Source organism: Sander vitreus, chromosome 4 (genome assembly GCF_031162955.1).
Source record: "Sander vitreus isolate 19-12246 chromosome 4, sanVit1, whole genome shotgun sequence".
NCBI classification, from domain to species: domain Eukaryota; kingdom Metazoa; phylum Chordata; class Actinopteri; order Perciformes; family Percidae; genus Sander; species Sander vitreus.
Window position 1 is genome coordinate 4,680,857 of NC_135858.1, and position 26,589 is coordinate 4,707,445.

At 41.0% G+C, this 26,589-nt stretch overlaps 2 protein-coding genes across 4 annotated transcripts; both read right to left on the bottom strand.

Moving 5' to 3' along the window:
- Positions 1-891: 891 nt before the first annotated feature.
- On the bottom strand, positions 892-17,866 carry tfe3b (transcription factor binding to IGHM enhancer 3b). Of its 3 annotated transcripts, none has more exons than XM_078247813.1 (9): positions 17,698-17,866; positions 16,032-16,245; positions 15,718-15,942; positions 15,110-15,205; positions 14,198-14,309; positions 14,036-14,092; positions 12,144-12,219; positions 11,799-11,946; positions 892-3,218 (listed from the first exon to the last, which is right to left on the bottom strand). In XM_078247813.1, exons 2-9 carry the CDS (start codon positions 16,221-16,223, stop codon positions 2,784-2,786), a joined length of 1,341 nt encoding a protein of 446 aa, XP_078103939.1. In that variant the 5' UTR covers positions 16,224-16,245; positions 17,698-17,866; the 3' UTR covers positions 892-2,783. The 3 variants fall into 3 exon arrangements, with proteins under 3 accessions (XP_078103939.1, XP_078103938.1, XP_078103940.1); XM_078247812.1 differs by having other exon boundaries at positions 11,799-11,964; XM_078247814.1 differs by lacking the exon at positions 17,698-17,866 and adding an exon at positions 17,284-17,386.
- A 437-nt stretch (positions 17,867-18,303) lies between these two features.
- On the bottom strand, positions 18,304-25,923 carry gnl3l (G protein nucleolar 3 like). Its single transcript, XM_078247815.1, has 15 exons — positions 25,815-25,923; positions 25,677-25,720; positions 24,560-24,670; positions 24,342-24,458; positions 24,155-24,238; positions 23,668-23,803; positions 23,437-23,540; positions 23,168-23,312; positions 22,988-23,075; positions 22,724-22,901; positions 22,491-22,633; positions 22,266-22,402; positions 21,714-21,880; positions 21,439-21,613; positions 18,304-18,394 (listed from the first exon to the last, which is right to left on the bottom strand). The coding sequence occupies exons 1-15, from the start codon at positions 25,825-25,827 to the stop codon at positions 18,327-18,329; spliced, it is 1,710 nt and encodes a 569-aa protein (XP_078103941.1). The 5' UTR covers positions 25,828-25,923; the 3' UTR covers positions 18,304-18,326.
- Positions 25,924-26,589: the final 666 nt, after the last annotated feature.

The following is a 26,589-nucleotide window of genomic DNA, read 5'->3' on the forward strand; positions in this document are numbered from 1 at the left end:
TCTTTGTTACAGGATCTTTGACTGAAGTCACCAGTTTTTCAGAGCAGATCTCCACCAAGGACAGAGAATTATCTTCAACTGTGACTGTATTCCCCAAAGTAATAGGTACCTTAATCTATGAACTCCATTAATAGCTAGTTCCCCTAAAAGCAGTTTTCATGAAGATGTGTTTTTTTTAATTTTTTATGTCTGGTACAGAAATCAACTTGCCTGATAACCTAAAAGGTGGAGTGACCAGAGCAGTATCCATCTGTGGGCCATGCTCTGTTGAGCAAGAGCAGCCAAAGCCTCTACGTGCCCTGCTGCCTTCCTCTATGGAGGCCTGCACAGTCTATGAAGTGAGTCAGTCAATCACATCAATCAGCAGAAGTCAAGAAAGCCTCAAAATCACTACTGTCCGCGCTGTGCCAGATGATGATGGTAAGGACATAAAACTGTTGCGTATTCCTTCTTGAACTCCATTTTACTCCACTGTAATTTCCCATTTTTTGGATCAATAAAAATATATGCTTTTTCCTCAAATTGAAGCATTCTTCTCTCACCTTACCTTTTTTCGTTTTCTACCTTTCTTCCCCCCCCCCCCCAAGACCTTTGTGCTGCAATCCTTTTGGCCTGCCTCTTCTGTCATCCATTGGACTGTTTATTGGCCATGATGAGAGGATGTAACAAGTGCGTTTGGTCGTTATGCTCATCCCTGTGTGGCTGCGAGCCCCGCTCCCTGCAGCCCTGTCACCCACCACTGTGACCTCTGTGGATGTCTGGGTGTTCGCTGTGTCCTGCCTGCGAAATCTGCCTTCAGGCTACAGAGTGCCTGGACCTCGCTCTGGAATTCTCTCAAATGCTTTACCACTAATACTGTCTGTCTGCAAATAACCACATCCAGACATGAACCAATGGGAATCATTTATTTGTTAAAATCTTCCAAAAGCCAACTTGTAGGGGCAAGACCATATATTGTAACAGTCTATGGGCAAGACACAAATGCTACCTCTTCATGGTTAACAATGTCAACGTTAGCACTCAAATATATGTCATGGTAAGACATGGTTAATATCGTGGTAAGTATGAATTGAAACAGCTGACCATAGGTACTAAACCTTATGGGATTGGGAGCAACGCAATTAGCACTGAGCTATGGAGTAGAGCTGCTTTTAGCTCAAAAACAAAGTACGTACATGTAAGCTCTGAATGACCTGGACACCTTAAAATCACTGTCACCACCAAATGTTTTGGCTGTATAGTTTAAATGGTATGTATATCAATAACGTAGGAGGTTGTGTAGGAAGTAAAAAAAAAAAACAAAAAAAAAAAAACAACTACACTCATGCCGGTACTTTTTTTCAAACACACATTCATGTACATAAGGTCGCATTGAGCATTGCGCATCTGACGAATTAAATGCCTTTCTAAACTTTGTGGCTATTTTATTGAATAATAATTGCATTGCAGGTTTCACACAACAAACAGTTAAACGTTACCATTACAGACATGAGGCTAGTGGTTGGTTTAAAAGAAGGCCAAAGCCCTCTGAATTCATACTACAATGTCTAGCAAGAATGCATTATTAGATATATTACTTTTGATCGTCATAGAAGAAGAAGAAGCCACAATCTTGGTAGAACATGCTAACCAGTAAAATCACTCAGTGACCGCCAAGGTTAACGGGGACAAACAATCACTGACAACACAGAGATTAGTCAGGAGAAACTACTTATCAAACTATTATTCAGGTATCAAAAAACTAATGCAATGAACTACAGTACTATTGTAAAAAGTTAAAATTGTTCTGCATTTCTCATACTGTCTTGCATTTCCATTGACAGAGTGAATATATTCAAAAATAAAACGCTTATTTGTAATTTGTAGCTACTCTGGCAGAAGTCCTGCTTTGGCTAACTAGCTGCAGCAGCAAGTGATTTTCCATTGCTTTTAAGGTTCATTACAAATACATGCAACCTGGGCATTAGCTGTCCACTGTGTTCTGTGATAGGAATAAAAACAGAAGCTCTCATAAAATGCATAGACTAGCCATAAAATAAGGTGCAATAATATTGCTCAAAATAAAATATTCTTATATACAATATGCAGTAAATATTTAACAATGTGCCAATTCCCCTTACAAAGATCCCTTCTGTAGCTGCTGGTGAAACAACCCAACATTGATGAGCATGCAACTGCTATTATTAAACCCTGATTCCAGTCAGTTAAAAAAACACACACACAAAAAAGTATGTGTGTGTGTGTGTGTGTATATATATATATATATATATATATATATATATATATATATATATATATATACACACACACACACACACACACACACTGTATATATTGTATGTTGGCATCTCTTAATCAGTTTGTTATGCCAGTGCTGTTGTGAAAAAGAAAGCTCACAGCTCTCTTCTCTATAAATGAGCACATAATAAATTCAAGCAAACTTTATATCCCTCTTAAATCTCTAAAGAAAATCTTTAAAACTATTTAATAATGTATTATCTCCTAATGCCATGCCCGTATTATACAACATTCCATTTGAATAAAATTGCATTTATAAACCCAGACATGATCATCAACAATAATAATTAGGTCTGTATGGCAAAAACAATCAAGAACATACTTTCTCCAACATGTATATTAGTTTTGATCTTAATGTTAGTTATTTTTGCTTTTTTGATTTCAATTCTACAGTCTTATGAATAGACTCACGTTATTTAAGGATAGACCGCACTTCCTGACATTCTGGTCCTTACAGACAGTCCCTGACCGCCAAACAGAACTCATCACAAGTCCTCGTCCATTTCAAGGCTGCTCCTGCGACTGCTAGTTTTAGAGGCACCTGGGGACAAAGGAGAAAACAGCGGTTCCACCACCCTCTCTGGAGACAGGGTGCACCCATCGTCCATTAGAATGTCTCCCAAGCCCACGTCAGGGTAGAGTGCCGAGGCAGAGGTGTCGTCCAGCTCGGCAAAGCTCAGGCTGCCCAGGTCCAGGGGGCTGCTGATGGTGACTCCTGCAGGAGAGTCCGAGGAGGGCGGGGACAGGAAGGAGGCTGGCAGAGGCTGTCCAATGCCTGCCACACCCAGATTTAGGAGGTTTTGGGAGGAGACTCCTCCTGCACTGGAAGGCAGAGACGGGCCGCTATGTGGGACCTGCTGCTGATGCAGCAGAGAGGGATCAGAGCTCAGGCCGTGGAGACGTGCCTGCATTTCCAGTTCCTGAAAAGAACAGCAGCACATTCACATTCAGATGCCATGTTCTGGAATGACTAAAAATTAGGGTTGGGTACCGAACTAGGTACTTTTTTGGTTATTGACAGAATTATGTTGGAACTACAGATTCACATTAAATCAAATCAAAATTTAAATCAAATTCCGGTAGCTGGGAGCGTGTAAGTGGGAGCTTATCTGTCCTCTCTGCATGTTGGACGTTATAGCCAAGGTCCTGGAAAAGCAACAAAATGTGCTTCAATCATGGTTCACATCGCAGTGAAGGAAGCATTAGCAGAAATTGACACCTCGCTGCAACACATCAGGGCAGAGCTTGAGAGGCAGGGAGCTACGGTACGGGACCTGGTGCAACGACTAGACAAGTCGCAGGAAGACAACAGGCAGATGAGAAACACGGTGAAAAGATGACCCAGTTGGATTCCTGCAAAATCAGCTACCGGAGTGGATCCCCTCCTTACAGAACAGGGCTACCATCGAAATTGACAGGGCACACAGAATCTACGGCAAGGGTACGTACGACACGTACGCTGATTTTTAGGTGTCTGAGATACCAGGACTGCCAAGCAATCCTTCAGGGACCGAGACAAGTACAGCAGAAAGGCCCGATTTGTGATTCCAATGCAACGCTGCACTTTAAGCCTGACTACAGTGCTTTCACCATCCAGCGGCGCCAAGAATTTATACAGTATATACAGAGTACAGCATCAGGGTTCTTGCACCATTTTAAAAGTAAAATGTAAAGCTTTTTAAGACCTTTTTAAGACCTCAACAAATATAATTTAAGACATGTCATAACAATTTCTTTGGAATACTCAATTTATTGCCTCCTACAATGGAAATCAAAACTTAAAGTTTTCCATTTGTTATCAATTATGTGCAATGTGTAAACTCTGCCAAAATGCTTTTTCATGAGACCTTTTTTTTCAAATTAGGAGACACTTCCAACACTGTTTGGCCAATATAGATGTAAACACAATCAAAGCTCACAGTTGGCATTTTCATTTTTTTTCATTTTGTTCCTTTGTGATGCAGAACAGAGCCAACATAACATACATAAGTTGGATTACACTAAATAACACAATGCATTGCATGAAGGAACCATATAGAATAATGAAAATAATAACACTTAAAGTGCACTCCATCATGGCTCAGTGGGAGACAGAATAATAATACTTCCAAGACTTCCAAGCAGTCTCCATCATAAATAAGCTCAATAATGAAAGTCCTCAAAACAGCCTGTCCCAAGCCAAAAAGTTGACAAATAATGTACATAACTGTTTGAAAACACAAATGTTATCACGACTCTTAATGAGAGAAACCAATGAATAGAGAGGTCCATTGTTTTTCATCATTTTCAACATCCCAAATTCTCCTCAAGACGTGGCGTAGCTCTGCCACTCTCTTCTCAATTTCACGGTCTAGGTCCACCAACTCCCCTCTCTTTTCCTTGCAATAAACCACATCTACCAACAGTTACACCCCTTAAACTCTGAGCTAATGTGTTGTTACCTGTTACATTGTCAAAGTGACCATAGACCTGTGACATGACTGGAGCACATAACCAGTCCTCTGCCGACTCTGCCTGGAGTGGGAGCGCTGAGCACCGGGGGACTTAGTATGAATAATAGTATGGGATTTCAAACACAATCGTAACGTTACTTACACTGAAATGACCCAACATGTTCTCGGCTCTGGAGTGACCCATGAACTCCGACCCACAGTAGCAGGAGATGACGTGGTGTGTGCCAGTCTCATCATCAGTAGTCCAGAACCGCAAATGAAGGCCCATTTGTTTACTCTTTGTCGTTTTATTCATGCTTTCGTCAAACATGACAACATATGGCTTCTCACTAACGCTGCACGATAGCTCCTTCTTGATGAATGAAGCGATGCCATATTTGGCGACATATCCCGTTTTATTTTCACCACAGGTAAATGACTTTGCAAGCTGCGAATCGGGGAACATGGCAGCAAAGACGCCACGTATGTCCTCGTTAGATTTAAATGAATTATGCCTCGTCACAGTATGGAGAACCCACAGTACCTCTGCCTTTTGGATGTCTGGCGGTGAAATGAAACTTGTTATAGCCGACTGAGAGGTGGCGTCTGAACGTGCTGCAAACAATGCAGGGATTAGCCTGGCCCCGCTATGGCTAGCTGCTGCCACTGACCGCTGGTGCTTTCCTCCTTTCATATGCGACTCGACGGCTTTGAGCCCCATGGTCCCTGACGAAAAAGTATTTTTGCAGAATTTACACATTGCCTCATTGTTATTTTCAGCCGGCGCCAATCACCTCCTAAATACATCCTCTTCCATCCACTTGTCGTTAAATTTGCACTTCCCCATCTTCTTTGCATGTTGAACTTCACCTCGACAACTGCGTAATGGTGGCACGCAGCCTGACGTCAGCGTCTGAAGCCGACGTACCATAAAACAGCTATTAATCGCGGAGACTCTCATTAACACCATACTAAATTAATCAACTATTAGATGTTTTACGGTGGGCCACTGTGCTTTCCCATCATCATTAAGCGCACCGGCTGAAAATGTAATACCTACAGCAACTTTACGGTAAATTTAAGACAATTTAAGACCTTAATTACCCGAATTTTAATTTAAGACTTTTTAAGGACCCGCGGGAACCCTGAGCATAAGTTACAGGCTAAAGACGTCCCAAACTTTCTTCTTTATCCGCCCACCCCTGAGAGTGACTCGTGGAGGGAGAACGCTCACATTTACTACAGCCAAGGATGCGGACATGTTCTGTCGGGATCTGGATATGGAGGAGGACGTGACACCCGCGCAAGCCGCTTCACGGCCGGACCAGGCGCTGTCATCGGACCCAGAGGACAGTGGGGGGACCTCTTGTCTGGTGCTGGAGTCGGGGCTGGCGGACCCGGCCGCTGCGGATTAGCAGTGTCTGGAATACTGTTCAAGTTTGACTAGAGGACACTGTATGTAAGTTTGGAAGCTAAGCTTTAAAGAAACATTTAATTAAGCTGAAGACAGAGGGTTAGGGGATTTATTTTATTTTTTATGTTTCTACCACACTTTGCTTAGATCTAACAGTTCACCCTTTGCTACAAATTTACCAGTGAATCCGGTAGGGTACTGGAGACATGTATACGTGTTAATTTTGAGGATGGCTGAGCTTTCAATCCGAATGGGCCGATCAAACGAGCTAAATTCCTGGACTACTTAAGAAGGAAGAACATAGACTTGGCGCTTATTCAACAGTCACATCTACGTAAAAGAGATGTAAATCTGCCACAAAAAAAATATTTCAAGGTTGCTGCTTCATCTAGTGACGACACCAAAACCAAGGGCTCCATTGTGTTGCTATTACGGAAATGTCCACTCACCGTAGACAAAAGCAGTAAAGACTTATCAGGCAGGATATCTTATATATGTACCACGATATGGAGTAGGAAGATAGCCTTTGTTTCGGTATATGCACCGTCTACATATGATGAAAGTTTTTTCCCGCGCCTAACCAATGAATTGCTTTCTCTCAATGAATATTCACTAATTATAGGGGGAGACATGAATGCGGTACTAGATTTAAATCAGGATAGATCAGGGATCAATCACACAAAAGCCCAGAAACATATATCAGATGTTTAAAGCAGTTGTGGAATCCCACCATTTTACAGATATATGGAGGATGCACAATCCTACTAGCAAGTATTACACCTTCTTTTCCACACGTCACCTCACTCACTCCCACATTGATTATATTGTGTGCTCCAGTGAGCTTAAGGCAATGTTCCACATGATAGCAATAGAACCAGCAATTCTGTCTGATCACAATGTGCTGATAACCACATTCCGTTGTGATGTGTTAGGAGAAAGATCTAGAAGGTGGCAATTCAATAACTCCCTTCTCCAGAACACAGCTTTTGAGGCAGAGTTTAGAGCCAAACTGGCTGAGTTTATATCAATTAATACCGACTCAGTTTCGGACCCGGCCTACACTTGGCAAGCCACTAAAGGATTTATTCGAGATTTCACATCTTCCTTTGCGGTCAATTTGAAGAGAAAAAGAGAGGCAAGGATTGCGGAGTTGGAACGCTGTAAATCTCTGGAGCAGTCGCTAAAGACGTGTTCTTCTAAATCTACACATACTCTTCTAGTCACAAGTTGAGCAGAGCTAAATGATTTGCTAAGAAGAAGAGCTGAAATCTTAATGCACAGAGTGAGGCAAAAATACTATTTTAATTGTTGTAAACCAAGCAAATCGCTGGCTCTGAAATTAAAACAAAGCGAGTCCAGAGCTGTTATCAACAGCATCCGCACGGACCGAGGTATCTCAACAAATCCTAAGGATATCAACGCCACTTTTCAATCCTTTTACTCAAAGTTGTATGAGTCCTCCTGCAACCCAGATCCGACACAGTGCCAGAAGTTCCTAAAAGAACTAAACCTGCCTCTTCTCGACCCAGAGGAGGCAGAAGAACTGGATCAACCTATAATGTTAGGTTATCAGCATTAAAAACAGTTAAAAAAAAAAAAAAAGGGAAAACGCCAGGGTTGGATGGAATTCCATCAAAACTTCTTCTACAATACTTTGACAAATTAGGACCTATCATGTTACAAACTTTAACCTCTGCCAAAGAGATGGGCACTTTTCATCAACAAACCAACACTGCACTAATTTCTGTCATACCCAAAAAGGGCAAAGATCTTACAGAGTGCTCAAACTACAGGTCCATCAGCCTCATTGGGACTGATATTAAGCTCTATTCCAAAGTCTTGGCACTCCGCCTAGAACGCTTTATTGAGAAGCTAGTCTACCCTGACCAATCAGGGTTTATACAAAAGAGTCACGCTGCAGATAATGTACACAGACTATTTCATGTAATAGAAGAAGCCAAAAACCTTCCGACAACGGCAGCAGTTTTATCACTGGACGCGGAAAAGGCTTTTGACCGCCTAGAGTGGAACTACTTGTGGCAAGTAATGGAGAGGCTTGGTTTGGGGGCCAACTTCATTGACATGGTACGTACTTTATATGCAAATCCCACGGCCATAGTCTCAACCAATGGCTTGCATTCTCATCCATTCCCCATGGAACGGGGCTCGCAACAGGGATGCCCGCTCTCCCATGCTATTTGCGATCTCTCTTGAACCGTTAGCCGAAGCCATAAGGCAAAATAAAGTATGTAATGTCCAGATTAAATCCAATAACAGCTCAATATCATTATTTGCAGATTTTGCTGTACATCTCTGACCTTGAGGTACTCTGTTCCAAAACTTCTCAAGATCTTCAACGAATTTGGCTCAATTTCCAGCTGTAAAATTAACTGGAATAAATCTAATCTTCTTCTATTGAATAACAGACAGGTGACATCAGCTATTAGTGGTACAATACCAACCCAAAGCAAAATTACATATGTGGGCATCACCATACACGCATCCCTACAGCGAGTTGTGCAGGACAACTATGAAACTATGTTAAGTAGCGTTCAAAGGGATCTGGCCAATTGGTGCGCGCTGCCGGCATCACTACGCTCCAGGATTGCTGTTGATAAAATGAACATAGTTCCTCGTGTGAATTTCTTAAGTACAATGATCCCCTTACCTTCATCGATACATTTCTGGAAAAAACTTGATACCGTAATTCGGCAGTATATTTGGAATAATAAACAACCTAGGCTAAAATACTCTACCCTGCAACGTACCACAAACACGGGAAGTTTGGCCCTCCCCAATCTTAAAGTGTATCACAGAGCCTTTCAGCTACGGGCCCTCAGAGTGTGGATGGACCCCTCATCTACAGTTGCATGGAGAGAAACAGAGCAAAACCTCACTGGAAGTCTAAGACTGGTGTGTCCAAAAAAAGTGTATGTTATCCTATGGCCCTATTATCACCAACACATTGACTAACCTTAAACAGGTGGAGGAGCAACTACGATACACCAATAAGTGGCATTTGAATACCCCAATATGGCACAATGCACACTTAAAGTCTGGTAACAAGCCCTTTGCTTGTAACCAATGGAGTGACAGAGGTATTCATACTTTAGACCAGCTATTCAATGAGAAAGGTATGTTGAGTTTTGAAGACCTGAGAGCTAGTTTTGAGGTCCCCAGGACATCCTTTTTCTTTTATCTTTGCTTAAGATCAGCCCTAAAATGTTATTGAGTGCCATGGGGAAACAGTCTTGAGGCGCACCCAGTCATTAAATGGTTTGTTGATTTTCCTGTGAGAGGATTAGTGTCTAGGATTTATGCTAAACTAATGCAAGTGTACATAGGAGAACTTCCAATAGTGGGGAAATGAGAGTGAGAGCAGAGCCCTGAGGGGGAACGCAATCAATTGGGAGACAGTTTGGAACAACATTTTCCACTGTTCCAAGAACCCAAATCACCAGCAGATCCACTTCAACATATGTCATAGGACATACTGGACTGTCAACCTGAACAAACTGGAACTTTTCTACATATGGTCTGGGAGTGTAAACAGGTGCATGAGTTCTGGAATAAAATGTCAATAATATCTGATGTGATAGGATGTCGAATTCCTACTGACCCGATTGTTTTGTTACCTAATGACGACTCTAAATTACACCTGCTTGGGAGACAGAATAAAATTTGGCTAGCCAGCTAAACTACAACTAAGAAAATGATAGCTCAACACTGGCTCCCCTTAAGGTTGTGCCGATGGATATCATCGTCCATCGTGATGGCTGGCTGACATCACGATGGAGAGCCACCATCGTGATGCCACGCGCCCCACCCTGTCAGACACACACTAATATCTTAGTCGCGGGCACTGGACGGGAAATTGACAAGTGAGTCGGTCTTAAACTAGCAAAGACACTTGCGCGGGCTTTGCGCTGTACTGCGCAGGGTGCAAGATAGGGCCCCTTAAGTGGAAGCTACTTTTGTCCCCTTACGTGCAACCTTTTTGTGAAAAAGTCCATCGCTTTAAGCAGACTGGATTGGCTGTAGTGATACATTCTCTCTCTCTCTCTCCCTGTCAGTTGTAGCTCGCTCTACCTGCTAGTAACGTTGGACACAGCGATCTCGAGCAAGAGAGAAAAAAAGCGTTAACGTGGAAGGCTATCACACTTTCCTTTCTCCCTCATTGGACTAAGTTTGTCGACACTACTGTGTGCGTGCATCAATAAGTAAGTCTGATGTCCTGTAGGTACGGAACGATGTTATGCGGGATTTATGAATGTACGTTAGCAACAATAGGCTAATTCACGAGGGTGCTATTTTATGTGTGAGCTAATACTGCGTATCTTTTCATGTGCGCTGCAAGAGTTATGTTTCTGTTTATTGAATGCGTTATTCAGTGCAAACATAAGCGAGTATGTAGTTGAATCTCAGTAATGATGGTATATTAGGTTATTACTGTAGCTCTGTTGAAGGCAAACGTCCCACTCTACTGTCGTTACGCAGATCACGGACATCTGATTGACTTTACTGCACCGTAGTTAAGTGAAAGTAGGTCAAGTTGTAAAAAACAAATATCAGGCTTAATGACCTCAGCGGCACAAGAACTAGAAGAGCGTGTCTAGGCAAGGTGCGATTTCTGTTTGTTGTTTGTTTTTTTTCCTTGAGACTGCAGAGGGTGGAGGGTGGGTGAGGGTTTTTGTTGTTGTTCAGTTTGTATTTCTGTTTCTGTTCTGCATGTTTGCATACAGAACAGAAACAATAAAAAGTTGATCTAAAAAAAGTGTTATTGTGTAATAACACCCAGGAGCTGCTAAGTAGAGTAATTTCTCTACAATAAACAATACCTTAAAAAGTACATTTTAGCTTTGTTACCTAAATAAGATTAATTTAAGCTGCACAAAGCAAATTTCAACATTGGTGATCCCAAGTGGCAGTGAGGGAATAACCAAGTCGAGAATTAATTAAAGTAAATTGCACATTTTTTGGACTGAAACATCACCTTCTTTGTGGTTGATTGTTAAGCTTTACTGTCTTAATACTAATGCAAATATTGCCTAGTGTGCATACAAAGTGGTTTTGTTTACATTTTTGTTCTTTTCTTATTATACAATTTAAAAAATGAACAAACTGTTTGCATTGGCTAGCAATCTTTTTATTTCTCCTACATTGGCACACCGCTACTATGTGGTGAATGACTGTCAAACAGCACCTATCGTTCAATAAGAAAATGTCATATTAGTTACTAACACAAAAGATAATTTGACCTCCAGGCATAGCTATCACCAGATGAGAGGTTTCTAGTTTGTAGTTTCTAGAAGTAAAAAAAATAAAATAAAAACATTAACTGCTAAATATTTTAGGATCAAAACTTGATAATAACTCAGCAAAACACATGTTTAACAGAATACAGATTCCCGCCACACATTTGCTTTATCATCTCTGTAGTTTGCAGAAATGTGTATCAACTAATCCCATGGTATGCATGTGCATCTTTGCAAAACAAGCAATTTGGGGACCCACTCATCACTGTGCAGTGCCACTACTGTGGTCTAAAAATCCACAATGTGCCTTTAAGGTATGTAGCAAACCACCACAACTAGCTGCTGTATTCAAGTCTTGGACATGCCACCCTCTAACACAGCTGACCAACAAATACTGACCTGGATGCGTAACATTAGACTGTGGTTGGCATGTTCCAGCTTTTTCTGACGCATCTCAATATCCTTGGCTCTTTGCTGCTCCTTCTGCAACTTCCTGATGTAGTCTACGGAAGCTTTCAGTATGGTGCCTTTATTCCAGCGCATCTCGCTGACATCATTGTGATATCAGTATACATATATTTTAGAGGCAGGGAAGAAAAGAAACACAACAGAAACAGAAATAATATTTTTACTACACAACAGTTGCAGGGACTCAATTCTAAAAATCAAATACCATAATTTTGAATTCATCAAGTGATTAAGCAAAGGAAAATTAATATCCTTAAAAAATCTGACTGCGCTTACGGGTCACTTGACTTGGGTATCAAAGTACCCAGCTCCTTTATACGGTCGTTGATGTTGAATCTTCGCCTCCTCTCAACTGTAGACAAGCAAGAACGTCAAGGCAGAGAGGGAAAATGACACACTTAAGTATACCTTCAACAATCAGTTATCACTAAGCAAGCATTGTTTGATATCATATAGTGTATTATAAAAAGATGGATGACATAACAGCTCCCAAAAGTGAAGCCAAAACATCTTGATCGCCACCCAGTGGCTGGCTGCAGGTCATAAACCCTGCCCCCTCAATGTTAGCTGATGGGACATATACCCATAGGTGTAAATCCCAGGGGGGTCGTGGGGGTCAGGACCCCCCACCCCATCTAAAGGTTGTCCCCAACCTAGAAATATCATTAAAAACCATGCTGTGTATTGTAAATAACAATGATGTATACTTAAAATATCTGTGTAAGTAGTAAAACAATACAAACCCCCAAAAATGCTTTTTAAGTTTAGAAACATTTTGTAGAGTGTAGTAAGTAGGCGGTTCAAGGCTATTTTATTCACATTAACATTGGATGAAGTTGTTCTTTTCTCAAATAGAAATGATGCTGAGTAATTAATGAATTAGTCATGACAAAAAAAGTTTGCGGTTAGTGTAATATAATGTAACGTTAGCTTGTTTAATAGCTTGTTGGATAGAAATGCACCCACTACAACTAACGTTAACAACGTTATGTGTGTAAACTGATATTAGGGTTAATATTGAAGATCTACAGTTGTGTTTTGCTCAATATGAAGTTAAGCGGCTGATCAATAGGTTTGCTGCAGTTAAATATACATTCTCTGTCTCAGACGAAACCTAATATTTATGTGGAGGACGCAAGATCATTTTATAATTATAATATGACTGCATGGTGAACTATGAAACTAACTCATATTTAGACATCTGACGTTTAAGATTTGTGTTGTTGTTGCCCAGATAAAATGACAGAGAAAAGAAAAACAGACATAAGATCCTTTTTCAGTAGGCCTACACCAAAACGCCAAATCAGTACAATAAGTCCTCATATCAAGACAATTTGGTAACATCTTTATAAGAATGGGTGCTTATGGAAATACTAACGTCACTATGTCACAGCCAAAGGAGACAGAAGGAACTGAGGAACAGGGAGACCAGGGACAGTCAGGTGGAGAGTCTCAGGTAAGTGTGTTGAGCTTAGTTCATATTTTTGGAGGTGTGTGGCTGTCAGGGTGAGCAGATGAGCTTTACCAGGGGCTCACTAATTTACATTATGATCAGCTAATTTAACAAGTGTACAAAAGCATTGTATTTCTTTTATATGGGGACACTTTTTCAAAAAAGTCATTATGTTTTAAGGTATTTTTGTGGCTTGATTGTAAACTTAAAAATAAATGGTTTTAAAGAAGAATATTTTGGTCAATATAGTCAGCTTTTTCATTGAATCAAGAGAAACACTGAAAAGAAGTATAATGGTACAGTCTCCATGCTACACTAATGATAGTATTAAGGCTTTCCTCTGTGTACACGTCCTCTACAAGTATAATTGTGGCTGTATTATTTGTGTCCCCTTCAAAAATTGCTCTTCAGACATTTTATGTTAATTCCCCCCCCCAACTGTTAGATCAGATTTACGCCCATGAATATACCAAACTTAAACTTTAAAGTACATGTCTAAACTTTTTTCCCAAGGCTGGTTTGTGTCATTTTAGGTAGTTTTTATAACGCTGATGTATGTTCATCAAAAGATAAAAAGACCAAATGGGTTGTCCTAGAGTTGAAACAGGCAAAAGAGCATGGAGTGGAATAATATATTCTATTTTTAATCTGCATGGCAATACTGCATTCACATTCAACAAAGTTCTCAAAATGGTTCAAATAAAGCTTGACTTACTGAGATTATGGTTGTCTTTCTTCTGCCTTTCTTTCATAAGTGCTTTGGTATCTGCATCTGAAAGACAAATTCATAGTGTTCCATACAATTAAATATGATCAAACTTAAAATGTAAAAAATAAAGTCAAGAAGTCAAAAGTTTGTAAAAGTTAGTTACTGTACCAGTAATTTCCCTTTTAACTTTTGGAAGATCAGCAGGGCAGGAGTTGCTGACAGTGAAAGTAGGTGCTGCCATTCCAGGGCTGTGGTATATATCCAAAAGATTTCCTGGGAGCTACAGGAAATAAACATGTTATAATAAATGTCATAAATGGTCACTGAGTACCATATGCCTAGAAGCAAATATGTAAAAATGAGGTCTTCTCCATCCCTGCTTAAAAGTTAAAAACACATTTCAAAATAGAATCAAAGTGGGTTTCTGTGACAGATAAAAAATGATACTACATTTTGCAGAGAGCGACCATGCCACAACAAAAAAGCAGGTATAAAAATTACATTTTAAAACTAAAATTTGAATCAACAGATGCTGTTGAAGGATAAAGCGCAAAATCCAACTATTTATATTACATTCTTACATATTAAAGCTGAACAACACCTGCTGCTATTTCAAAAAAGCATTACCTTACTGTGCTTCTTTTTCTTTTCTTCCAAAAGCATCACCATAATCCTCATTTTATATTTGTTTTTCAGCAAAGTTTTGGCAAGTTCTTTCTATCTGACAAATTAGTTGTTAACCTGGCAGCTACAATGTACCATTTTATGAGTACTATCCACTTGGTCTCCCTTCTCCGCTGTCTTGTATCATCGGACACCTTTACCCCGCCCAGGCAGCACTTTTGTGACGAATTGAAACTAAGTGTGAAAAGTATATATTTACTCCTACGACTTCAGAATTCCACACATGAAAGAGACCGTCCATTCACAGAAAAAACACTTTGGTTATAAAACGTTAGTGGGCTTGACCTGAAGTCCAGTGTTATTCTGTCACTGTACATCTAACGAAAATGTGTAAACTCTAAAGGAAACTTTAAAAAGAAAGTACTCATGGTTAAATAAGTACATTGTTCTTCATACCGTGCTAGGCAACTGAAGACCTGAGTCAATCAACGTAATGATGTCGTCATTAAAACTGGATTCAAGACTAATGATGTCGTCGATCACATCGTCAATCTAGATAAAGCAGATGAGAGAAAACACCGGTTGTACTAAGTCAGTAAAGTCCTTAGGGTTAAATCTGTCAGAGTAATCAATATGTATATGTGCTTTGTAATCTAAAACAAACAGTCTTAAGTATACTCTGTAAAAGCTGACACTAAACATTTACACCAATTAAACTAAAGAGGCCTGGTTTCAAAGAGAGTTTGTGTGTGCAAGAGAAGTGCTTGCAAGATTAAACTGTAGGTGCAGTATTTAACATCTTATTGTGACAACAGGCCAACAAGGGTATGATGACAAAAGGCATGCATCAGCGTAGTGGGACCTTCGGACACATCATTGCAAGGCAAACAAAAAGTAATTAAGCTAGAAGTGAGCAGAAGGTTAGACATTTAACTTCTCCAAAATTGCACTGTAAGTTTGCAGAAAGGCAACTATTGACAAGGTTGTGCAATCTGCTGTACCAGCAAACCAAACCCACACACAAGAAGTTAAACCACTAGTATCAAAGCAAGAATTTCCCATACTTCCTCCTTGTTGGATCCAATGTTAAGCAGAGCCATAGGACTGTTCGGGACACTGCTGGCAGTAGGAGCAACTTCAGGGGCAGAACTGGACTGCGGCACAGGGGACACACCCATGGTCTGAGTAGTCGCGTTGTTGCCCAGAGTGGTGGAGAGGTACTGCTTCACCTGTTGCCTCTGTGCCTGCTGGATGTGGTACCTGGTGGGGTTCTCCAAGTGGGTCTGCACCTGACCATTTGAAAAATTATTAAGGGATAATGTTCTGACATAATCAGACTTCACTACATAAAGAACACATACAAACAGGACACTCTTACTTTCAGCACCTCCACAGGCACCTGTGCTGGAGGGGGACGGGCAGCATTTGGGGGCAGTGTGACAGAAATGGCTGGAGTGGAGTCAGAGGCCCGGAGCTGAGAGGCAGAGGCCTGCTGCTGGGCCTCACGTCTCTCCTGCTCCTGGGCTTGTTCTCGCATCAGCTGCTGCCGCAGCAACACCCGTGACGACATGGCTGAAGAGAGCGATCCAGATCTAGGGATGGAGCAGGAAAACAAACAGAACAAAGGAGCATTACAGATAGGTAATACCAGTATTTCAAAGTATGCAACATGTTTGTGTTATTACACAGTGCAATCCATAAAATCATCCACTATTGTATTCTAGTGAAGATGCTTTGGATGCCAATCCAGATGTTACTCCCACCATTGGTATTTACATCATTTCCAATAGAAATTTTGTAATTTTATTAAATAATTTATGAAAATAAGTTGTATAGCATTAGCAATAAAGGCTTATGATATAACCTGGACGTATCAATACATTTTTTCATGTTTGAACCATCTATTCTCTGTCAACCTGCACAATCAAGGAATCTTGCTCAACACCACCAATCAGCTTGTAAAGCCCTGTCCACCTACTGCTGATGCTTAATCAGGTGCTGATTGTGAACAAAACAATTAAACTGTCTGTCAATAAAAATTATCACATCAAAAAATAAATTACTGTAAGAAGTAGGCCAACTTGGAGGTACTCAACGACAAAAATATTTGTTGAGTTCCAATCCAGTTTGTCTCATTTATCTTTAATGCTCGATGATAGGCCTACTTTTGAACTCTATACCTGTACAGTACATAATACAGTTTTGCCTCTTTCTGTTCCAAAACCTTCCTCTGCAATAGTGTGGACTCATAAAGACCTTACACACAAACCAGCCTGTACACCTGATACAGACATGTCACCCTCTCCGAGTAAAATGAATGAATGCATTCACTACGTTTCCAAACCAAATGCAGGCACACAATTCAAAAGGCATCGTTGCAAGTTGTGTCCATGTCTGCAGAGTGCAAAACGGGCTGTCAGTATTACTTCATCCTATGTGTCAGTTAGCTTAGCTAACGGCATGTGAAAAAGGTTGACATTGCCGCTGTAATGAACGCGAACGGTGGTCGTTGTCTGACAACATATCATAGAAAGGCTGAATTAACGTCACTTTATGCCATGTCAATTTTGGGACACATTTATGACAAGTTTAGATTTAGACAAATAAAATGCACCAAATTGTTATCTTACTTTTTGCGGTTTTCATAATCTCGATTTTTGGTGAGCTCTAATCTCGCGTCATGACAGCAGAGTTCAGTTAAAAGCTCAGCACTGCTGACGGGCCCACGTCCACTAACGTTAACGCTAAAGCTAGCTAGTATTTACATCAACGCTTTACAGTGGCTTCTCAATTGGCCTAGCTACTTAATAGTCGCCAACTTGAAAGAGGTTCGTCATTTTTGTTAAAGGCAGTAGGGTATCCATAGACTGTATCAGCAGCGCCTTAGCTTAAGACACAGTCACGGCAAAGTAAAAGTAGGAAGTTGCCGTTTAGCCAAGCTAGCTAACTAACGTCAGTACCATGGTTAGCATCCGTTAGTTTTCCAAAAAGCTATTGCTATCCAACTGGATAATTTATTTAATACAGATTAAAAAAAAACGTACTGTGGCAATAGATTTGTTTATCGTAATCACAGCCATAAACCTCCGAAGTCCTCCGGTTTCTTTGCCATCTTTTAATTCGGTGAATACAAGCTCCTTAACAGTCGCTAGCCACGGCACTAAACAGTGTTGTTTATCTTGGTCCGATGGACTGAGGTCATCTGACGTAGGTTACCCGGAACACGTTGACTGCTGTGAGGTTACTACATTTTCAAAACGGTCTATATAGTGAAGGCATACCAGACGTAAAATAAGATAAAACTATAGTATTCAAATGCAAACCAGTGTAATTGTGATCCATAAAAAAGTAATGAATGTCTTGATTTGATCTCAAGTTAAAGTGCAATGTACAAAAAGCTCCTAGATATGGAAGCGTCAAGGCCCTGCTGCACACTATAAAAAGAAATCTGCAATCTGTACTAAACTTTTTCAGTGGTTGTTTTGAACAGTGGCTGAACAGGAATATAATTTACCTAGTGAAAAACTACGACACAATTTCTTTTCATGATGAAATTAAATGAAGGATCGAGGGTTCCTGAAGCTAAATCTTTGTATGTAGATTGTATCACAATACTGTAGCTAATTTACATCCAAAAAAGACAAACCACAAATTACGTATTATTTTATTTTAATCAGCTATCTGAAAATGAGAAGTCCATTGCAGCTGTCAAGGTGTCTGATAGTTTGGTGGCAATTTTGTCTGCAGAGAAAAAAGAAGAGAAAACCGTATCAATGTAATTTTTCATGATTAAATACACTGTGTTCCAAATTATTATAAACACTTGATTTTTAGTTTTTCAATCAAAGTTCAAACAATTCAATTGTGCTACTTCTCCTGTCTGTTTAGATCCCTGACATCAATCTGAGACAGCTTTGGTAATTAGTTTACCAGGTGAGCCTAATTAAAGAGAAAATACTTAAGAAAGTTGTTCCATATTATTAAGCAAGTCACAGGTTTCATGCAATATGGGGGAAAAGGCCAACAAGGCTGCGACGTCAGCAAGGAAGTGGCGGAGTGATGTTCTGGGCTGGAATCATGGGAAGTGAGTAGGTAGGCCCCTTTAGGGTGCCTGAAGGTGTCAAAATGACCTCTGCAAAATACGTGGAATTCCTAACTGCCCATTTCCTGCCATAGTATAAAAAGAAAAAACCCTCTAAGAGCTGCCGCTATTGGGGTAAGGGCAAAGCTGATGTAGTCAATGCCACCTGTGACACCAAAATCCACAAGCAGATAGCACAGACTAGCTCCTCTTTCTTCTCACACTGTACAGGTTTTTTTTTTGTTTTTTTTGTTTTATGTAACAAAATTGGATTGTTTGCTTAAATCTCAATGACTGGCCTGTTTAATGTTGTGAGGCCCTGCCGCATGGATTCTGAAGGTGCTCCATAATTAAGATTAAAATTATTAATTAATGCAAAGCACATTCCTCACGGGCACTCTGGTGCAGGAGGATGGAGACATGGCATACCAGATTTAATAGCGCATCACGTGCCTCAGAACACACCAAAGCGACGAGCCTTAATACATCTCCATAACAGCAGGCGGCGCTAATCTGTATTGTCGTCCAGAAATGAAAACCGGCAGCTGATTGGACGAACGCGTCATGTGGGTCTGGTTTCTCTGGAAATTCAAAGCCAGACTGTCATGGCGGCTCGTTCAGAATACGATCTCATATTGGACTAAAACAGTTCACAGAAACGTGTTCCTGAAAACATTTTAAGCGAGAAATAGGCCGTGCAGTTGCTGAATCGGTCTTCATTACAGATCGACAAAGGTCAGTTTAAAAGATTTGTCAGATTTCGAAAGACTCTAGTCACGCTCATCCCACTCCTCGTTTCACATACAGCATATTGGCTCATACAGTGGGCTCTGCTGTTACAGATCAACATACCAGATATAACCACAGGGTGGAGCTGTTGCCTAAGTAGCGCAACAAGACAGTCCAACCTCTCCAAGCGCTCCCGTTCATTGGCCAGGGCAAGAGCCGTTGGCTTATCACTGCTGGGTGGGAAATCGCATAGTCCAGCTGCGACAGTGCGTCCCTGTGCCATATGGCAGCTGTCATGATGTCCCCGCCAGTAATTGTACAAGAGTCGGGAACCAGGGTGCGCTTGTGTGTTCTAGTGCCACTAGAACGGCCGCCAGGCTCTCTTCCTGAATGCGAGCCAGGAGACGAGGAATCATGGGGACAGGGGGAAAAACAAGACCAGTCTCGCGCCTTCATAGAGAACCACATTGCTCACTGTGCATTCTCTTGTGAGGTGAACAGATCCACTTTCGCCCTCCCAACCTGTTCCACAGAATCTTAACGAGAGTGGGATTTAATGTCCGCTTGTTGTGAGAGGGGACCCCCACGACATCAGGTCGACCTCATGTGCAACGTGTGTGCGTTTACTCATGTCCTAGAGGAGCCACTACGTGACTCGTGGGCATCAACACCAGCAGATGCATCACTGACACCACCCTGTAAGGTGCAATGTGTGACAGCGGAGAGTTTAATGCATCCAGCCTGGTTTCCATAGTAGCGAACGGGGCCGATGCACGCCTCGCAGCTCGGGTGGAGATCTGGCGGCCGGTCCGTCAATCGGTAAACAGGCAAACACCGCTGTTCTTCGAAGTCTTCAAACTGCTTGTTGCTGAAGAAAATTGGGAGATCTCTGGTCTCGCAGCTGTAATATACAGTAACTGCGGACGTATAAGAGAGGCCCGTGTATGGCACAAGGGCGCAAAAGAAATCTTCATGACTGGGCATGCGCGAGGGATAAACCCAATACCAACAGCTCTTAGTGGGCGAAGCCTATACAAAATAGAACATGAAGTTATTAATAATTTTTTTTTCTCAGATTAGGATAAAACGTACAGTGTTTCCTCTATGTTGATAGCATAGTGGCGGTGCGCCACGGCAAAACTTCCAGCGCCACGGTGTCAGAAATAGGGCAGACGCACAACATTCCGCTACGTACACCACCACTCCTTCGGCTGTTTATGAAAAGTGATAAAGTCATAGAGCCGTCTGCTCTACTGAACTCAAGCGAACTGTCATTCGCTCTCTCTCCCCCTAGGGTGAGCAGAGCAACTGGAACAGTGACAGGACATCATCACTCGCGAAGTCATGGCAACCAAATAAACAACAGGGCGAGTACTACTTCACTCAATAAGTGATAAACAGCGACGAAAGCCGCGACATGAAATCCGCACTCACGCAGGTCCCGTGAAATTTGACAGCTACAGTTTATTGGAAAATAGTGTTGGGCACACTGACTTTGATGAATTTACCGTTTATCAGACCCCAGATGAGACAAGAAGCTAATGTTAGCCACGCTGCTGTGATGGTCCATCTGCCTCTGACTCCTGCTGCAGGAGAACGCTGTATTCCTCCGACACGCTGTATTAACATTACTGTTTTAAAACAGTTTTCCAGGTTAGTGGGGTGCATACCGCTCAAAACCAACATGAAAAACATAGCTAGTAATGTTCACTCAGCGTTTAGTTTTGTTGTTAAACTGTGTGTAAAATGAGCGGTGACGTTAAATCACCCTACGGTACCGTCTATTTGCTGGATGGTTTCAAGGTAACGGTCGGCAGCTAACATTAGCAGATAAGCCCGTACACTGACGTCCAATTCACCCCACCCCCCGCCGGAAAAAATTCTAGAGGAAACGCTGACGTATTTTAAGAAATCATCAACACGCCACACACCAAATTATATATAGTATTAGAATGAGACCAATATTTATACAAACCAGCTCTTTTCTGTTGCTTTTTCCTCCTCTTGCCGGCAGCCAGGAGTGCCTGACCCTGCTGTAGAGGATCTACATCCAAGATATCCTTTAAATCTGGAGCCCTGGATGCAGCATCATTTGAAGGCAAGACAGTCTTTGACCTCTGAGATTTAATCTCCACTGTCATTGGTCCAAACTATTTGAGCAGGAAAGAAAGTTTAAGGAGACCCATGACATTTGCTAAGTGCACAACATACTGTAATTAACGTAGTTGTCAGGACTGAACCGTTTCACACCTCTGGGTCCTGGCCATCCTCCATAGACTCAGTTTCGTCTTTAAATTCTGACTCTTCCAAGGACCCCCCCACCACTTCCAGGTCAGAAGGTGTTTCACCCTGGCCACCTTGTGTCATTCCAGTGGTTTCCATGCAAAATCCCAGTTGGATGTCAGGACAAGAGGACTCTGAAAGACAGCGAAAAGCAAATCCAGCTTTAGAGCAACTACTGCTTCTGTGGGTATTTTAACAATGGAAGCCAGATAATCTGACAAAACCAACGTAATCTTAGTCTACTATTTTAGTCTAATCTTATCTTAACCATGTTTTATATCATATCAGTATATTTTAGATGCCCTTCTGTGACTTAGTTATCACAAGGTAAATAAATGTTCTCACTTAAATCTAGTGGGGTCTAGACATGCTGATACCTTCAGGTTTATGTTCTGAGGCTTTGAGATACCTGCCTTTGGAACTACTTTTTACCAAAGAAAGTAGCCAAATTCAAACGGTTGACAGTGAGGTCTGTGGATTATCTGTGGAGTAACTGACTCCACTAAAAGTAACCTTTACCTGCAAGAACCTCCTGATTTCCTTTTTCCAGCTCATCCCAGTCAAAAGCTTTACCCATCTCTGTAACAATCTCAGCGCTGACATGTGTGGGAAGAGTGTGCGTCTCTGGAGGGTGCGTAAAGTAGCTGATCCTTCCCCTAAATAACATAACATGCTGAAATTACAGCGGTTGATTGTCATTTGTCAAACTTCCAAAATTAATTTCCAATTCCATTTTTAACCCACCCTGTCCAGTCCATTAACACGCTCTTTGCAGCTTTGTCAGTGTCAGGCAGTCCTCCCTTTCTTAGTTTGCCTTGACGTCGAGCAAGCATTGCCAAGAACTCCAGAGCTGTGTGAAAGTCTGAAACTCCGTAGTGCTCCATGATCTGTACATCCAGCAGAATGACTGTTATGGCAGTGTGCAAAAGACACAATCAAGCAACATTCAAAAAGATTGTACTGACGACATGGCATACCTGGGCCTTGTTGCAGCGTCGAAGGATGGCTTCAACAGGGGAAAGAGGATCTACAAGCTGTTCAATTTTCACACAGTTTCGAAGAATCATTGCTGCATCAGTCGTTGAAGTTGCCATGACAATGCCGGGGCAATCGAGAAGCTTAATGTGTTTGTCCAAATGCACCTCTTGAAGGCACCTAAAATCCATCAAAGTCATCAGCAAGACTAGTAAGTAACAAACAGGCTCTCACAGTGTGGGATCAACAGCTTATTGTAAACTTACTTGGTGACACCAGGAGTGGCTCCGATATTACATGCTCGTGCCCGTTTCAAACTGTTGATCAAACTACTCTTTCCCACGTTAGGAAAACCTACAAAACAGGAGTGGCAAAATGATTTCACTTTGGACAACCTCGCCTTATACACAGAAAGAACCTGGTGTATTGCTGCATGTGGTGCTTACCTACAACACCTACGGTGATGGCCGTTTTTATGTCTAGGTTACGGCAGTAGTTGCCAAGTAGCTTCATCAAGCAATCTGCACCAATACAAGCACTGGTGCTAAGAAGCTCTGTGGTGGCTTGTGTAACTGGTACTTTACTGCGTTTCTGTCAATGGCACGAGACAGAGGGAAATAGTGTTCATATTGAAATGATGTTATACCATAACTTTAATTATTTGAATCTCAATTGGCATTTTAGATGATCCAAATATGAATATTTAACTGCATACCAAGTTCTTGGTCTGTTGCTGAGTAGATGCTTTGAAAGCCACTGTAGGAAACTCATTACGAAGATACTTAATCCACTTTTCCACAATTTCCTTTGACACCAAATCTACAATCAAAGTAAAAATCATCTAAGTCAATTTTGAATATTTGATACAATAAATAAAACACTAACCTATGCAAATAAAGCCAACCCCTAAAAGGATATACTTTCTAAATTTCTTTAACCAACTTACCAATTTTATTAAGTATTAAAACTATCTTCTTGTTCATTCCACTTTGAATGACTGCCTGCTCCACCTGAGGACATCTGCAGCCAAGAGGGTCACGTGCATCCAAAACCTCCAAAATCACATCTGAGGCCTCCACTACCTTTAAAAAAAACAATTATTTATTTTTTTAAACACAGTGCTCATGTTCAAAGTCCATTTCACCATATATCACAGCTTAAGGAACACAGGTACTTATAAGTTAGTAAATCTAAACCAGCCTGTGTGTGTGTGTGTGTGTGTGTGTGTGTGTGTGTGTGTGTGTGTGTATACGAGTGTATGGCAGTGTATAGTTAAATAACTATTCTCCAAAATTCACTGACTTTCGACTACTCTTAAAAAGGTTAGGAGAATAAGTTCTCAAGTTGCAGAGTGAGAATTCTATGCAAACGCATAAAATTGTAATATTTATAAGATATGAGCCAGTTTGTGGCATTATGGAGCAATTACGTACCTTTTTAAATTCTCTATAATATGCCTTTCTTGAATTCTCATTTTCAAAATTGACATTCTTCTCCAAACTCTGCATCTCTGTCTCCTGTGAACACAAAGAAGAAAACAGAAATCACTACTGTGGCAATTTGCACAGTAGGCAGTTATTATAATTGCAGTCCATTTCCACTAAATAGGCTGACATTTACCTTCTGCTCAAACTCTCTTTGTCGCTGTAGGATGTCATTCTGAAAGCTTTGCAAATTCCTTCTCTTCATCAGGTCTCGTTCTCTAGAGATTTTCTGCCTGTCCTGGAGGTCCTGAAGCTAATTAGAAAGTGTACAAATTGAGAGATTGGATTACCTCAAGAAAATATCAGCAAATGTAACCTCAAATATAAGTATAGGCAGAACTTTCAAATTTTCACCCTTTGCTTCCGGATTTCATCTGGGTTTCTGCTGACTTTGACATGCTGCACAGACGACTGCTCTGAATTCTTTGTCCGCCCCAAAGCATCATCCTTTTGTCCATCTTTAGTCTGCAGACAGGTAAACACACAAAATGTATTGTAAAATATGATATACTTTATTTTAGTTCATTATAAAAAAGGCATCACAATACAACCTAGGATGCTAAACATTCCATTTATTGCCACATCTGTGAGGCTTTGTCAATTAAATATGAAGCTTACATGTTTCACTGAGCAAACAATACAAATTATAATTAACAAGTCTGAAAATCTTCTGAAAATCTGACTTATGAATAAAGACATGTACTGTGGAAAAAGTAGTGCAACAGACCTGTACCACACATTAAGAGTTTCTCTGCTAATCTATTAGTTTGTGTGTGTGTATTTATTGTCAAACAGAGAAAAGTATAATTTTAGATTAAACAGATGTTGACAAAGTCTTCCTTTGGAAACACAATTTGAAGTGGGAAAAAAAGCTAATAAATTGTAATCGCAATACGTTTAAAAGCGCAATAATATTGTATCGTGATACAAGAAAGGCTGGGAAATATATCAATATTATATCGACATCAATATAGGAGGCTATATCTTAAATTTTGGATATCGTAATATCGTGATATGACACAAGTGTTGTCTTTTCTTGGTTTTAAAGATGCATTACAGCAAAGTGATGTAATTTTCTGAACTTACCAGACTATTCTAGCTGCTCTATTATTTGCCTTTACCCACTTAGTCATTGTATCCACATTATTGGTGATTATTTATCAAAACTCTCATTGTGTAAATATTTTGTGAAAGAACCAATAGTCAACCCTACGGCTAAATGCTAAATTTAGACCCAAGTATAGTATCTCACCAAGCCTTGCAGGAGGTACTTGGCAGTCTGCGCAATGTACCAGTCAGTGTTAGATTAGCACCCATTACAATATACCTTAACATGGAGCTGGGTTGTCCTGGCATCAGACTATGCTATTTTCTTGAAGGTAAAGGCTCAACTAAGTCACACAGCAGGTTCTGACCTAGCTCCAGCACTAGAAGTTAGCCACAGCATTAGCCGCTTAACGTTAGTGCTTACCTTAAATTTCCCGAGGAAGCCGAGACGTTTAGCTCGTTTTTGTTCTGTAAAGTGTTAAGAAACGACAGAATCCATTTAAAACCATCAACAGTTATTTAGCGAGTGAATACATTTAGTAAAAGCCGATAAAATACGTACTAGCTTTGGACATGCCTTTACCCAAGCCTTCTCTGACTTCACGTGTGTGGCAAAAGGGTGGACATGCGCACACGTCACCCACAACATCCGGATAAATGTCAAAATAAAAGAGCGTTGATTGTCTCCAAGGGTCTGGACATTTCCAAGGTTACGTGATTGTGATTGTGATCTATCTGATTATTCCTGTGTTTTCATTGACAGCACTGTATCCGTGCAAATACATGTTCAAAAAGAGGTAATCACAAAACGTTTGAAAACACCAGTGAAACATTCAATTCAGCTTTTCTCCTCCACACCCTCCCTATGGGTCTCAGTCTTTTTACAGTCTATCCGAGGGGTGGGATAAACGGTTGTCTTTCAAATTCCCTCTGCACGCAATAAGATACAACCAGGCAGAGCAACGAAGAAGGTAGCAGAGCTAGTTGATAGATTAAACTTTTGCCGTATCCGGTCGGCAAAACTCCGAACACATCTTCCTTTTTTAAGAATGACTTCAGTGCCGTCCTTTGTTCTTTTCTCAAAGAAAAGCTTAACTCCAAGTCTTCCAGAAGACCGCTGTTCCCAGCAGTAGCAGCCAAGCCTGCCCACCGACTCTATACATGATGTGATTGGCCTGACCTGGTTTGGTTTTTCCAGCTCGCAAGCCAACGGAGAGTGCCTAGACCCCCCCTGGCTGCAAATTACATTTGCTGCCGCTAGGGTGCGTCTAGATTTCTAGGCTACTTCACTGGTCTCCGTAGAAAACAACGGCGTCACATTGTCCATGTCTTTTACT